This window comes from Anarhichas minor, unplaced genomic scaffold (assembly GCF_050575085.1).
Source record: "Anarhichas minor isolate MPS153535 unplaced genomic scaffold, ASM5057508v1 ptg000012l, whole genome shotgun sequence".
NCBI classification, from domain to species: Eukaryota; Metazoa; Chordata; class Actinopteri; order Perciformes; family Anarhichadidae; genus Anarhichas; species Anarhichas minor.
In genome coordinates, this window is record NW_027466458.1 from 3,779,915 (window position 1) to 3,795,136 (window position 15,222).

Sequence of the window (15,222 nt, forward strand, 5' to 3'; positions counted from 1 at the left end):
TCATTACAGTCAAAAACAAAACTCATTACATTGTACTGGGGTCGTTCTGTTGCTACTTTTATTCACCAGCCTGTTGGATTTGGTGGCACTGCGACCAAAATAAACTTCTGCCCACTGAGATAAACCAAGATCACAAATCTACCAACTCTCATTCTAATTATTATATTATATTTCTGCTTGCTGAGTCACTTTAGTTTTTTTTCTAAAACTGTAAGAGATTGATAATAATAAAAAAAGATCCATAGAAGATATTTCATCATATACTGTCAGCAGGATTTGAACATTTGATTTTGAAATGTGTTTTTACCCTTCTTTATAATATATCAATGCCACACAGCAGGGAGGGAGAATACTAATTCACATATACAGTGCATATGTGGCCTCATTAGACACTTGATATGTGGGATATTCTATATCTTCACTTGATGTTTCTGTTGGATCTCTGCTCTGATTTGCATGAATGTTTATGCAAGTCAGTCATACACCATTATTCACTGGTATGGAAGGGCATGGGGGGTATGGGGGGAGAAAACATGGTAATCTAAAAGTGCAAATACTTGATTGTTTTCAGTATTCTTAAAATATTTTTTTTGCACAAAATAACGATCTCACTAGAGATTTTGAATTTTCATTCCTGGTTTTGCTTTCATTCTCCTCAATAATTACTTTTAGATTGTTTAGGATGTCCACCCTGTTTACAGCCCACTGTGTAGAGATCAATGTAGACAGCTCCAACATGTTGCAGTATACCATGGCCTTTAGAGTGGCTGAGTATGGTGATCAACTCACCACTTATAGAGATGAAGGCTAAATCAATGCAGACTGGTAAATACCAGAAATGATATGATGTGTTAATGTGGCTAAGGTTGTGCTTATAAATGCAGTGTTGATGGGTCTCAGCCAGGAATCAAGGTGCCAGGGGTCCGCTCACAGTTTGGACCGCAGGGGCTTCAGGTACTTGTGGAAGGATTCATGGACCTGGGGAAGGAAGAAGGAATGGAATATTATTCAAACTGAAATAATGAGCATGTAAGCTCACACACTTCTTCCTCTGATGCCACATCATTATTGTTGGCCATACAGTGCACTAACGCAATAGCTTAGATAGTCAGAGAAAGATATTTAAGTCACTTATCTTCCATTTCTGTAACCTATGGAACTGACCGACTTACTGTGATAGAAATACTCACTATGTCACTATACACATCCATTTAAATGCAACTGTGATAATGTTTATATTCTATACAAAAATAGTAATGGTGTCAAATAAAGTAATAAAAGCATCACTGTGCAACACTACTGCCCTGCCATATTTAACAGCTTCTCTTACAGATAATAACACACATCTTGAGAAACTAAGGAGACCTGAAAATGCTAACTTATTAAGAGTCTTATTGAGAATTATTTGTCTTTACTGTTACAGTCACATGTTGTCAATTGTTATTTTTGGTTGGATGCCAACCATCAAAAAGGCGGGTCTTATCTCATATGAGCCTGTCTGGGAGCAGACCGCTGTGAGGAAACCAGTGGAGTGACTGCAGGAAGCAGGCTGAGCTCGCCGGGGATCAGGTAAGGCCTGCATCCGGTTCTTGTTGCTAGCATTTAGCCTACATTGAAGCCTGTTAGTAGCTTGTAAGCCTTACTGCATAGTGGTTATTAAGTCCCTTAGACCTAACAAAGGAGCATTTCATCAGTACCACCTGTGCCGTGACACTACTTTTATTTCATCCCTATGAATATGACTGACCTCTGTGGAGTTTAGCGGTGAGCGGCGAGCCCACTCAAACAAGTTCTCATACACGTTGCCATCATATCGTCCCAAGACCGAATTCAGCTTCCTGTCGTGGTGGTCGAAGGCATCGACTAGTGCCACAGCGTTGGGCCTCAGCTGAGACAGCAGCTCCTTGACACGAACAGAAACCTGCAGCACCTGGGGCACATTCAGCAGTCCAGCCTGAAATAAAACAGATGGAGATGTGGATGAAAACGTGCTGCTGGACCTCACTCAGCCGCCTGAACAGTGAGGAAACAGACAAGAGAGACAGCGGGTTGTTAAACAAAGCCTGAAGTCTTATATTTCATTGTCAATTTAAAGCTCAGCTGATGAAACAAAATCTAATTTGCATTTCTTTACCAGCCGCCCAGATATACAAACCCGACACACAAAGAATCCATTTTGTTAACTCAGAGACAAAAACGGAATTGAGGCTGGTATTTTACATGGAAGGAAGCAGACAGTAAAACTGACCAACAGCACAGGGAGTATGCAAATAACTGGGGCAGCTTTGCGCAATATGTCTGTAACACCTACAATACGATTAGCAGTGAATGTGGACCATGTTGTTTCTGTATGTTATGATTTGTCTGACCTGTAGGAAGTCTCCAGAGTTGTTTTTGATGCCATTCAGGGCGTACAGCAGAGCAAGGGTCGACATCACCGAGTGTATCGCTGTGTCACCGACCTCCACAAGCTTGTCAGTAAAGAGCTTCACTACAACATAGTGACAGTGGGCCTGGAGACAAAACAAAACCGGGGGGAAGGTAAATAAATAAGAAGGAAACGGACAGAAAAAGAAGAAATGAGATGGACATGAGCAGAATTTGAGTTTGACTTCAGGCTGCATCAGAACAAACAACATATTGGCTTTGGAGCTTGGCATCAATCTCTACAATGACCCATAAGTCCAAGCCATGTCTGTGTATCACAAGCTACAGAAGGCTTTAAACTATGTGATGATCAAACACAGACAGACAGACGGAACTTACATCTGTGGCTCTGACCAGGTCAACAGCACTGTTGTTCCAGGCGTCCTCCTGGCTCTTCCTGAGCTGCAACTCCTGCTGGATGCTCTTAGCTGCCAGATCAACGAGACTACAAACATGAACATTATCTGAATTAACCAAAGATGTTATTAATATACATTAATAACACCATTATTAAGACACTTTTTACCTCCTCAGTTTTAACAACATGGCATACCATAATTATCTTTGGGTTTTAAGAACAGCAGATCTCCTGAAATCTGGAACCTCTGTTAGACTCAAATCTATATATTTTTTAATGGAAGGAATATTTCAGAGGGAGCCTTTTTTTAGAAACATAAATAAATTATTACTAAAATGTAACTGTCCTTTGTTCCTAATGTCTGATCTGGTAGGCCACATTTTTCCACCCTCCAGACTGGCTTAGTCACTGTTTGTGTTCGTCACTGACTGACCAATGAATTTGAATGTGACTAAGACTGACAGCACACGGGGATGTGGTCAGACCCGCATATTATGTCAGTGAAATGGTCAGAGGCAGAAAAATGGTCGACAGCAGACAACAGCACATCTGGACAGAACCATGAGCCAAGAGTGGAGGGATCAGAGCAGTAGTACATTGACTTAAGATAATAAATAACTTGTGTTTGGTAAAAATGTTTTTTGTTGTACTTTAACATAAATAACAAATGTGTCTGATAAAAATGTGGAAAACACCATGAAATGGTAAAAGGCGTTAAATAACTCAAGTAACTAGATCTTGTCTCTTACGTGGCAGCTCGCTGTTTGTAGACCTCCACCAGGCTAGCCAGGTCATTTATGTCGACCACGGTTGGTCTGGCAGCGACGGGCTGGGGTTGGACCCTCTGATGCTTTGGTTCATTCAGATATGACACAATGCCGCTCAGCTGCTGTCCTGCCTTAGCCTGCCGGTAGCTCTTCACCAGGAATCTGCATGGACAAAAGTTGAAGAGGCACACAGGTGAGGGTTAAACAACTAAACCATGGGAGCACGAGCTGGCTGGTGAACTATTTGGTGTTCACGGTCATGGAACTCAGCCGTACCCAAATGCAGTATTTCTTGTGGTACTGTTAAGAACGTAATTTATTTCTTCTTGTGTGATTGTGTATCAATTTGCTAATACCAAATCCAAGTGTGGTTCAAGTATCAACCTCCTCATTCGTACCCATTCACAACACCTTCAGCCTTTGTGTGTACTTCATGTTCAGTTAAGAGCTCATTGTGTCATTAAACATTTCAGTAACTGTTGGCACAACTTTGCCAGGGAAACATCACATAACAGCATTTTCAAACTGACCATTATAGTGCTGGTAGTAACTAACAGTAACAGCTATCATTTAGGGTTATAAAAGGTCACCTGTGTTTGTTTATGCTGTGAGAGGAGTGAGGGTGTGTCCCCTGCATTTGTGGTATGATAGGGCTGCTGAGTGGGTGTATGTTTATGCCTGTGTGTGTCTGTATTTGTCTCGGTTAAAAAAAGCTAAATGTGTGTACTTCAGTGAGAGCCCTGCTGTTTGAGTACCTGTACTAAAATCAATTCTGGTTTTATATCAATGTTACTATAAATTTAAATGTTACAGCTTAAAGTAGACACAAATATGACATAACTCCGACTCCATGAGCACTCTAACAACACAGAAGCAAACCACCCAGGCTTTTCCAGCGTGTGTTTGAGTCAGAGTTGGGTGGAGAACTTGGTCTTGGTAAGGTGTCAGATTTGTTGTCATACGAGTCTGTGTGACGAGTTACCTCGCAGTCTGCAGCATCATGACTGTGTTCTCTCCCTCGTAGGTGCACGTCGGGGTGAAGGTGACGTAAATGTCCGGCAAGGCGCTGCTGCAGGAGTAGCCGTGGCCGCCACATGACATGCGGCACACCTCGATGGCAGAGTTGGTTGCCCATGTGGTGAAGGCCTTCAGGCCAGCAGACAGGGCATGGAGCTGGAGATTGGAAGACAAAGAGGCTGAAAAGAGCTTCATGGAGGCACTAGTTGCCAATTATACACATTTAAAATTAAAATTTAATGTTTGTACTAATTTGCCATGGATGATCTATTGCCCTGACTAGAATATGAGAAACAGTAAGTAATCTACAGCCCAGTCAGTCAATATGAATCAACTATATATATCTTGCATTTCATATCCACTGTTCATATTATTATACTACTCATATACTGTTATCTTTCTTTATTATTTATCTCTTATCTATACTGTTATTTATCTTGCACTGCACCTTACTGTTTCTTTTTGCACTTCTGGTTAGATGCTAAAACTGCATTTCATTGTCCTAGTACTTGTACTCTGTGTAATGACAATAAAGTTGAATCTGAATCTGATCTGATCTGAATCATCCTCTGTCCTCATCAAACCTAGATCACATCCTTCATGGTCATGTCCAGTCAGTACCTCGGGCAGCTCACTGAAGTCCCCCTGGTTGATGTCTCCAGTGATGCGGTGGTAGGTCTGGCTCATATACTGGCCAACAAAAGTGAAGGCATAGGCCATAGCCAGCAAAGGGAAGAGCTTGTACTGCTGCGTCTGGTAATCGAGGATCTGAGGCTCTGGTTCTCTGTGGGACACAAACACACAGGTTGGATTTTCAGGATCTCATATAAAAGGTTGGACTTCCCTTTGATACATGGGAATGTGGTAAGAAACAGCGCTACTTCCATCTCCTGTTGGAATTATGTCGACATTTCTGAACCTCGACCCTGACCAGCGAGACTACTGTGAATGTCCAGTGCCATAAGGTCAAATCTAATTTTGAGCTTGACCTTAAGCATGTGTTTCCTTGCAACTTCTGTGAGTAATGAAATGTTTGTGCAGCTGTTTGCTGAAGTACACTCATTTGTGTTGACTGACCCCGGATGGATTTCAGACTGGTGTCGAACAGAACTGTAGCGGATGGCGATGGTGCAGGATTTGGAGAGGACCTGGGCTGACTTGCCTACAATCAAGGAGCGCATGAACACCATGGTGCCGTAGGTCAGCTTGGCGCTTGGTGGCTTCAGATATGTTCCATCTGGCTCCACCTAGTGGAGAGACAGAACCATTCTAACTGCAGATGCCTTGAGGAGCAAACATCCCACTATGAATGCAATACAGTGCAAACAGTTTATAAAGGCACACCTAAATAAAAGTAACGCAGTCAAATACAACCGTACTGGAATAAATGCTACCTTTATGAAGATGGTAATGTTGAGTTTTTGTTGGGGCCGTTTCACAGAGATGTTGATTCAATTTTGGAGAATGTTTAATAAAGGTAGGATAGACAAAGAAGGATGAGATGTACTGATAAAAAACTTCCTCATTTCCTATCAGGTGTCAATCAGTTGATTGGGTTCCACCTGTGGGGGCTGGTCGTGCTGCTCCGTGGGTTGCACCAACTGCAGGCTGGCCAATCGGCAGAGTGGGAGTGTTTTCTGTCGATGCTGAGACTACATGTTAATGTTTGTGGTGAGAGGTTGCGGACAATAGGTGAGTCTGGGGTACCCTGTACATTGGTACACACGTAGTTTTCTGTGTCTAGATACACTAGGTTTATTGGTCGGTGCAAAGAAAGGTTTCCGTGGACCAGGCTGGTGCTGTACCTGTAGTTTCAGGTCGTGGCCTCTCGTGGTGGTGCTAAGGGATTTCTTGAACATACTATTGCCACGTACATTACATCTGTCAGACTGTACGCTGTCGATTCCTTTCAGTATCTTAAATGTTTGAACCATGTTGGCTCGTTGACGTCAAAATTCTAGTGTTGGCAAGTTGAGGCTGGCAAGTCTTTCTGGGTATGAGCGGTCGGTGAGGCCATGAACTAGTCTTGTGGCGCGTCTCTGTGCTTGTTCCAGGGCATCTTTGTCCCTCTTGAGTTTGGGGGCAACCAGATGACTGAGGCGTACTCGAGGTGTGGACGTACCAAGGATTTGTACAGGTGAAGAAATGAAGTTTGGACTAAGGATATAGCTGGTCATCTTCGAACAGTTTGTTATTGGAAGGGTTGAGAAAGAGCCTGTGCTTAAATACTTTGTGCGGAGGAAATGAGATATGTTCGGGGCGTAGTCCTTGTTCCCGAAATAAGTTATAAAACTTATTTTAGTGTAACAATAGGTGTTATTACGCGGTCAGCAATCGTTTCAAACAAGAAGACCAAATCTCAGAAACAAGAACTATCTATTCAACTTAAACCCATCTGTCCTCAGGGAAACAATCAACTCTCATAATGTCACGTTACCTTGGCGTATTTCATCAGCATGTTGTCTCGTGGGATTCGCACGTTCTCTAGTTTCAGGAAGCCGTTGTCAACTTCACTGAAGCCAAACTTGGGGCCGATATCTCCAACAACAATACCTAGGAGAGAAATAGGGAGGCAGAGACGGGAAGGTAAATGAGGAGTGACTTTACCACAAACACAAAATCCAGACATATATCGCAGACGGCGGTTACCTGGCCAGGGGACGTGTGTGTCCATGTCACGGATGGGTACAATGAAAGTATGTAGGCCGTGGCAATTTCCCTGAGTATAAAGCTGGGCTAGAACTATGGCATGGTTGGCGGTCTTTCCAACTAGAAAGAGAGGGAGTGAGAGGGTTAAAACGTGTTTGTTCTGAATGTCAACGAGGTTCTCAGCCTGAAAGAAAAACAAGAAAAAAGCAGTGCAACATCTAGATGAAAACAAAACATATTCCTTAAGGATTTCTGGTATTATTCCAATTCCAGGCTGCAAAATATTTCTTGGTCCAGTCCTGCAGAGACGCGACAGTGTGAGTGTACTTACGTCCTCCAGGCCACCATTTGATGGAGCTGACTGTGGGACTGTTCAAGACAAACTCCTGCATGGCTGGGTCATATGTGGCTGTGGTCTCCAGCCCCCTGAGGTGTGTGCCTAGACATCACATCAAAGCCCATCAAACACGCACACAATTGAAAAAACGAAATTAACTGAGACATCAGACTGAAGATTAATCAATGAATCATATAATACTTTAGCATCAAGCATAAAAATATAACTCAAAATATCACATAAGATAATGGATAGAAGACATGTTTAGCCCATGACAACTTGAAACATGCATTTATATGTTTCTGAACTCTTTAAAATAATAAAATATATAATGGATGAAGCCAACAAAAAGGAGCAAACCAGTGCACGTTGTAGATGTTGAGTGTAGGAGAGGTAGTTTGTCGGGGTAGTGTGTCAGGGAGCATAACACCTAGTGACAGACTCTCAGGTTTGGGCATGCACGTCAACGGAAAATCTAATTTTGTACAAACTTGTGATAACTTTTTACTTGTCCAGTGGGTCAACTGACACAAGTGGTCAGACTTGTATAAATATGTTTAACCATCTAAATTAATTGACCTACTTTTGGCTGCATTCATCATCAAGTTAATTTTCATTTTTATCCAACACAAAAGGAAAATATGATGGAGAAGATGTTAAAACACCTGCAAGTCACGCAAACAATAAACCTCATTATTCGTGGAAGTATTTTAGTATGAATACAAACTAGTACAAATAAGGTTAACATTAGATGTAACAAAAGCATGAGAACTATCACAATCCTAAAAATGTAGCACCTACATGTAAATGTCATTACGCAACAATTCTGGGGTCTATTGCCAGTAATAAAGTAACCAAATAATCCTTGTCTGACTGGCCTAAACAGGCCTGATATTTTGGACTGCTCTGTTCATTTTACCGTGGCCCATCTCAGTCTGAGCATAGGTGCCGATGATCTCTAGGTTCCAGGCGAGCATGTAGAAACGGTCCATCTGCTCTGGGGTAGCCTGGATGAGCAGTGTGGGCAGGAACATCCCCAGATGGAGATCCAAGGGATCTGGCCTGTCTTGGTGCACAAAGCTAGGGCCACGCAAGACAGGGGCAAACGGAAAAAAGAAGCAGGTGGTGATGCGGAGAGGGCAAGGAGGGAGATGCTTAGGGGATTTTTGAGGAAAGCAATATGGAAAGTTTGAAACATGTTATTGCAGATCAATGGAGAGGATGTTGTTGTTGTTGTTGTTGGGGGGGGGGGGGGGGCCCTTCTTCCACCCAACTCGGAAAGAGCGAAGCGAATCCCAAAGTAGATTGCAACTTTTTTTACCAAGGATTTGCACCCCGAATCAGAATCAGAGCTTTCTTGTCCTTGCTATGCATGGACATCTGTTACCACAGAATCTAGTGTAATCGTAGCCGCGCACTTTATCACTGTATGTATAGTTTAACCACATGTTTCAGAGAAGGCTTTATTTTTGTAAGACAGCAGAATGCTCATTGCCTACAACAAGGGGATTTCTTTGAAGAGAAGTCTTTATTATTCATTTGTGAATAAGACAGTGGGTGCTGCTTTAGGCCCAATTCTATTGCTTTTCTTGTTGGTTCCCTTTGCAATGCAGGGAAATGTAACCCCCAGTTAACACATCTCTTTTATTTGTTACTAAAATTGAATTAATACAATATAATGAATCTGTTATTTAAATTATGAATCATTACAAATATGCAGCATTTTAAATAGCAGAAAGTCAGTGAGAAAATATAACTCATGTATGCAAACATTTTGATGAATCAAGATGAATTGATCGTTTTATAATCGTTTCGTTGCCCTCTGAATTGTAATCGAATCGTGAGGTGCCTAGGGATCCCCACTCCTAGGATGTTGGATTAAGTATTTTTAAAAATCCACAGGAGGGATTGTGGGTAAGAGTTGATATGGTTCAGATGAAGAACAAGCGATGGAAGAGATAAAGACAGAGGTTGTGCAGGAAAGCAGTGAAGACAAATTAAAACGGCTTTTGAGCATATCATGCATATTGATTTCAGACAATTCACAATTCACAGCACACCTAAACTAGCCACAGTTCATCATGTCTTGCTCGAACAAAATATAACATATGGACACAATTGTCACGACACGCATGAAACTACTTTTTAATTTTCTACATGATTCTACTTTTAATCTTGTTGTGGCAATTTATCAGTATGTTCTTTTTGTATTTACTTGTATCACTTCTCTGAACATTGTGTGCATGCAGACAAACAAAGGTAGCCTCTCTCTCTCTCTCTCTCTCTGTGTGTGTGTGCTAAATATTATCTTGAGTTTTGCTCCAACTGCAATCATTGGCATCGAGGCCACACAGCTAAATGGATAAATATGACACATTGTCCACAGTAAATGTCTGTGTGGGGTAAATATTATCTTGAGTTTTGCTCCAACTGCAATCATTGGCATCGAAGCTAAACGGATAAATATGACACATTGTCCATAGGAAATGTCTCAACCACCCTGCTGTTTAGTTATTGGATACAGTTATCGGACAGTTATGGAACTGGTGGCAAAAACATGTTCAAATGGTCCACCACTTTTAATGGCTGTTCTCCTATCACGCCGCCCGAGCTGCATCATGACAACCTTTGGTACGTGAAAACTATCACTGGCAATGCCACTTTGTATCCGTCAGTCAAACCTTCGATACTGGCGGTACCTGACCGAGGTCATAATAGTTTTCTTTACATTAAAAACATGTTTTCAGTAGAAGTATATTCACATATTGCGTTTGTAAACTTAAGCTTCTGAGAAAAAACATTTTATTGTTTGTCACTTTCCTCTATTCATTTGAATTGGAAATGACACAAAGTACACAGTAGAATTTCGTATTTCTGGCTCTGCACTACTAGTATAAACCTCCATGTTTATAAGGACAAACAATGATTGGGCTGTTGAGTGCCTTATATTGCTTGCTAAAAATGATTTTAGTGATAATGGAGAACATTACATCTCCAAAATTCTTATATGGAGGTATCATGATGTACACAACTCATATCCAAATTATTGCGCCGGAGCTAAAAATGTTTAACACATGAGATCTTTTCTTGAGCACTTCAAAAAGGACATAATCGCCTTTTCTCATGGGCTTGTTGTGTCGACCTCTCCTAGCAGCTGATTCGACAGTATTTTGGCTGCCTTCTCATCATAGACCTATCTGGATCTACAGTATGCATGTACGCCAGTTAAATGTTGTCCTCGCATGTAAACTTGTTTACCACATACTTCTTGTAGCAGTAGATCTCCACTGGGTCTGAAATGCCATACTCTCTGAGCTTCGGGATCAGTTGGGCACTCTTTTTAACAGCCTGGTCATAGCGCTCACTGCGGGACAGGAAGTTTGGGTCCTCCTCCTTAAAGTCCGGGTCGCTGAGAACCATCGACTCTATAGTGGAAATTAAATCAGAAATGTATCTTTTGGTTAAACAGCTGCTCAAAGTCCACATTTTGAGACCAAATACATCATACAGTTACACTCTAAATTATACAACTCACATTGCAAATTAGGTTTATTGGCAAAATGTACAAACTTTCAGCTGCTTTCAATGAACAACTCAAACAAGAACAACTTGAATAGGTCAACACAACTAAGACGATCCTAATTCAACACAAAATTCCACTTTTAATGACTACTGCAGTCTCAAAATGACTCAACCCCTTCATGGGATGCAATTAAGAGACTCGGAATGTACCCCAGGTATTTGATGTGTTCTATCCCAAACACACCTGATGCAACTAATGAGGCCCTTGATAAGTTGCATCAGGTGTGCTTGAGACAACATCTGATTTACATATGTGCGCTGTTATGAGGGATTCTATTATGGGAATTTAATAATTTTGAGACTGCAGTATTCGTTGAAAGTAGAATTTTGTGTTAAATTTGGAAAAAACACTTGTAACATTTTTAAATGTGTGTATACACACCGACACTTTGGTACATTCAAAAATCTCTTTCTTTACAAATATATGAAAATAAATAAATATGGTCTTCATTTGTCCATGAATTGGCATGACCAGATCTGACCAAAGACAGTATTTGTGGTGTCAATCGCAATTAAAATTTAACTTCAAACTCACCAATCTCTCGCCGTCTTTTGGTCTTTTCAGGCCCCCCATCTAAAATGTGGGTCAGTTTCTCGACGTCAAATGTGGCGTTTTTCCGCTCTCTCATAATATCAGGATTCATGGTTCTGTATCTGACTGGATATCTACACTGTAGTGTGAAAAGTATAATAACAAATGTGTTTTATAACCTCCTGCAACCTCAACCTGATGGGTCCCTGGGTTCTCCTCCTCCTCCTCCTCCTGACGCAGCCGCAGAGAGGGGCGGAGACAAGTCATGTGACATATACCCCGGTAGTACCATGATGGGTAACGACAGCGCACAAGACTTCCACACCTCTTCACCAACGTACAGTTGTTCAACTATTTCAGAATTTTCTTTCCAATGACGTTATGCTTCCCGCAGCTGCAGTTTTTCATTTCCCCTGGGAAGTAAACTCTGGAGCAGTGCGGGAGGGAGAATCAGTGAGGGTATTCGGCAGGTGGGTTTTGTTTCGTACTATAGTTTGGATGCTGTGACTTAAAATAAGATTTCTATTTTTCAACGAGTTTGTTTGTGGTACAAGTCCATACCTGCGTTATGAGACAATGAATAGTGACGGAAGTAGCAATCCACGTTTGACAAGTCAAAGTACAATCGTTTTATTTAGATCTGGTTTTATATGATCTAAATAGAGAAAACGCTGTGCAATAATCCTTTATTGGGTTGTCACAAATTGATGAATAATTTCTCTAAACTGTCTCTTGTGTCTACTTGGTAATCTAGTCCAGGTCTTAATTTGACCTGATTTAATGTGGTGTGGATCAGCTAACAGTGCAATCATCCCTTTTTTTCCGTTTTCACACGTTGAGAATAAAGGTGTCACAGATCTGAGGCTGTATTAAACGTCCACTCCTGAGACAAATCTAGGTACTTTGAACTAAACCTGGTCTTATGTGGTTTAAATGGAGAAAAAACGAATCATTCTCAGAATATCCTGTCCTGTCTTCAAAATCTACTTAAGAAAAGTAACTGCAAGTACAATAACAGTAAATGTACTGTTTATGCAGCAGTACGGCTCCTGTCATTTTACACATAATATAGTTGCACTATTAATATGATAGCAGTATTTTAATGTTCTAACTAGTCGAACTGGAGCTGATTGTTTCTACTTTGTGGGGTGTAATCTGTAATAATGCAGCATAATATATAAGATGGTCATGTGTAGTAAATATAGCCGTCAGATAAATGAATAGGAATACGCCTTAAGAAAAGATGAAATTGTTTCATCAAACCTTCCTGTTTTATTTTCCAGACTTGTCTGCTATCAGCCGGAGGAGTCCAGGGCTACGCTATCAGCTCAGCATGCTTCAAAAGAGCACCATGTGGCGGTTCACACCTTGTTTGTGGAGCCTTTTAACCCAATAATTGGGGCCCAGTACATAGTTCTGGGGGAGATTGAAAATGCTGAGGGTAAGGAAGGATCTGTTGTGGCGTGGGAATGCTGAATCATTTAATATTCTTTGTTTTTCTTGGGTCCACATACTTATCAAAAAATAAATTGACTGGCTACCAGAAAGTAGTATAGTATAAATAAAAATAAATGTATTTATATATATTAATTGAGGAATGGAAAATACAAAAATTTAGCCGTCTAGTCATTTTTGTCATGCAAACGTAAATGTGATGGGACACTAAATTCACAGAAGCTAATTCACCCTTACGTGATTCAGGGTGAAGATATACAATATTGTATTAAACAGCTATTGGGTTTAACAATAGTTGAAATAGAACTTGAGGTCAAAGCTCTTTAAACCTTTAAATACACGTGTGTGTGTGTGTGTGTGCGTGCGTGCGTGTGCGTGTGCGCCTGCCTCTCTCTCTTTAAATTTCACTCTCATTCATGTCATTAAATCTTGATCACTGGACTCATGTAAATGCATCCAGAACTCTCAGGCCTCTATCGCCTGCCCTTATCTGCATCTTCTCGTCTCACAGGGGTTGGTGCAATGGTCCGTGCCCGTGTGCTGAACTGCGTTGACGGAGTCAACGTTGCCCTTCTACAGAAAGCCATCAACGAGCAAAGGAGCTTCTTCAGGGAGAGGGAGCACACATGTGACGATGCACAGGCAACCTGATCAGGAGGCTCGATGAGTATCAGGACTGCAGCTCTGCCTCTGAGGCTGTTTGCCATGGTGTGATGTTGTGCAAGATTAAAGACTGTTTGGTTGACTGTAAAAGACAGTTGACTATCTTGTCTACGGGTTTTGCTATTTGAAAATTATAGCCACAAATAAATGATTTGTAGTTTTTCTGTGCTGCCATTTTACATGGTGAGAATTACCAGTCTTAACATTGTCATTGTAAGTTTGTGGTCCCATATCATTCAAAAATGCTTTAAAACGGTTACAATAGATATGTTATGTATGGGTCACATGATATTGATTAAAACCAAACTATGGATATATGAAATGCAAGACTTTTCAGTACTTTGTACCTTGTAGAGATATCTATCATGTCATCTGTTACATACTTCTAACTGTTTAGCTAGTTTGTTTAGCTGGCATCATTTTTATCATTGAAATAGTTTATGAATCCATGTTAAAATGTAATCTTCAAAGCATCGGCCTCTATCTATTACACATTACGACCATGAAAGAAATAAAGCACTTTAATGCATGCCTGGTCCATATTTTATGTTTATATATTCTGTGAACACGTGTTTGAATTCAATATGAACAGTAACATCACGGTCTAATTAGTGAGCTATACAGGTCCTGGGCTGCATTCTACAGCAACGGATCCCAACCTTTTGACTTGTGAGACTGTCTTAATGTGGACTAGAGCTTACATCATCCGTCTATTAATCGACTGGTCCACCAACCAGGAACAATTTTGATTGTTTAATTATTTTCTTTCTTTCTTTCAAAAATTATTTCTAGGTTCCATGGGTTATATTTGAAACCAGCATGGTCATGTACACCAGGCAGAGTGGGTGCCCATTATTTGTCATTTGATGTCAGGAAGGATATCAGTGTGTTGAGGAACATACCCTTTTACTCCTGACACACTTGGAATGCCTGACAGGTGCATAAAAAGTGATGCTGCTGTTCACTGGGTTCTTAAAATGTGATTGAATCTGATGATATGTTCTTGAAAGTAAATATTGAGAAGCTTGTACCGGCCCATTTGTCTTATTGGAAAAGACTATACAGCTGTGAAAGTGAGGGAATCCATGCTCTTTAACCATTATAATTTAAATTTATTGATATGTGGTACTTCATTAAGTATCAAACAAGATTGAGTTTAAAGTCAACAGTGTCAACGATAGCCTTTGAGTAATACAGAATAAAATCAATAATTGTAAATAGCATTGCACCTTGTCCCAGTGTCCCTAATAAAACAATAATATCAAAGATAAACTGCATTTATATTCTGTTTTTAAATTACATGAAAAAAAACATCTGCCCACATCAGACATGTTTGGTAAACAAAGGCAACACAGCGGCAATCAATTGGCTAGACAGAAAGCTTTGCAGAAGACTTTTCCTGAGTCAAATTGTACATTGTAATTAATGTATGGAT

The 15,222-nt window shown here is 40.7% G+C and overlaps 3 protein-coding genes across 3 annotated transcripts; 1 reads left to right on the top strand and 2 right to left on the bottom strand.

Annotated features, from left to right (window-relative positions):
• Positions 1-599: 599 nt before the first annotated feature.
• LOC142948699 (peroxisomal acyl-coenzyme A oxidase 1-like) lies at positions 600-6,428 on the bottom strand. The gene is made up of 9 exons (XM_076090834.1): positions 6,375-6,428; positions 5,647-5,816; positions 5,191-5,353; positions 4,535-4,725; positions 3,535-3,714; positions 2,767-2,872; positions 2,370-2,513; positions 1,748-1,954; positions 600-978 (listed from the first exon to the last, which is right to left on the bottom strand). The coding sequence occupies exons 1-9, from the start codon at positions 6,426-6,428 to the stop codon at positions 928-930; spliced, it is 1,266 nt and encodes a 421-aa protein (XP_075946949.1). The 3' UTR covers positions 600-927.
• Positions 6,429-6,997: 569 nt separating this feature from the next.
• Positions 6,998-11,845, bottom strand: LOC142948337 (peroxisomal acyl-coenzyme A oxidase 1-like). The gene is made up of 6 exons (XM_076090311.1): positions 11,673-11,845; positions 10,821-10,980; positions 8,475-8,635; positions 7,550-7,657; positions 7,219-7,338; positions 6,998-7,122 (listed from the first exon to the last, which is right to left on the bottom strand). Exons 1-6 carry the CDS (start codon positions 11,779-11,781, stop codon positions 6,998-7,000), a joined length of 783 nt encoding a protein of 260 aa, XP_075946426.1. The 5' UTR covers positions 11,782-11,845.
• ten1 (TEN1 subunit of CST complex) lies at positions 11,835-14,815 on the top strand. The gene is made up of 3 exons (XM_076090312.1): positions 11,835-12,139; positions 12,953-13,110; positions 13,636-14,815. Exons 1-3 carry the CDS (start codon positions 12,051-12,053, stop codon positions 13,773-13,775), a joined length of 387 nt encoding a protein of 128 aa, XP_075946427.1. The 5' UTR covers positions 11,835-12,050; the 3' UTR covers positions 13,776-14,815.
• Positions 14,816-15,222: the final 407 nt, after the last annotated feature.

What these genes read in the sequence shown, in the direction of transcription:
- LOC142948699 (XM_076090834.1), bottom strand. Translation starts at nt 6,428, where the DNA reads ATGTTCAAGAAATCCCTTAGCACCACCACGAGAGGCCACGACCTGAAA. An exon ending in GCCACGACCTGAAACTACAG is followed by an intron (nt 5,817 to 6,374) that starts GTACAGCACCAG and finishes TCTCTCCACTAG; the next exon opens with GTGGAGCCAGATGGAACATA. An exon ending in ACTCTGGAGACTTCCTACAG is followed by an intron (nt 1,955 to 2,369) that starts GTCAGACAAATC and finishes GTTTTATTTCAG; the next exon opens with GCTGGACTGCTGAATGTGCC.
- LOC142948337 (XM_076090311.1), bottom strand. Translation starts at nt 11,781, where the DNA reads ATGAATCCTGATATTATGAGAGAGCGGAAAAACGCCACATTTGACGTC. An exon ending in CAAAAGACGGCGAGAGATTG is followed by an intron (nt 10,981 to 11,672) that starts GTGAGTTTGAAG and finishes TTTCCACTATAG; the next exon opens with AGTCGATGGTTCTCAGCGAC. An exon ending in CAAATGGTGGCCTGGAGGAC is followed by an intron (nt 7,339 to 7,549) that starts GTAAGTACACTC and finishes CTCTCTTTCTAG; the next exon opens with TTGGAAAGACCGCCAACCAT.
- ten1 (XM_076090312.1), top strand. Translation starts at nt 12,051, where the DNA reads ATGCTTCCCGCAGCTGCAGTTTTTCATTTCCCCTGGGAAGTAAACTCT. An exon ending in TCAGTGAGGGTATTCGGCAG is followed by an intron (nt 12,140 to 12,952) that starts GTGGGTTTTGTT and finishes TTTATTTTCCAG; the next exon opens with ACTTGTCTGCTATCAGCCGG. An exon ending in GGAGATTGAAAATGCTGAGG is followed by an intron (nt 13,111 to 13,635) that starts GTAAGGAAGGAT and finishes CTCGTCTCACAG; the next exon opens with GGGTTGGTGCAATGGTCCGT.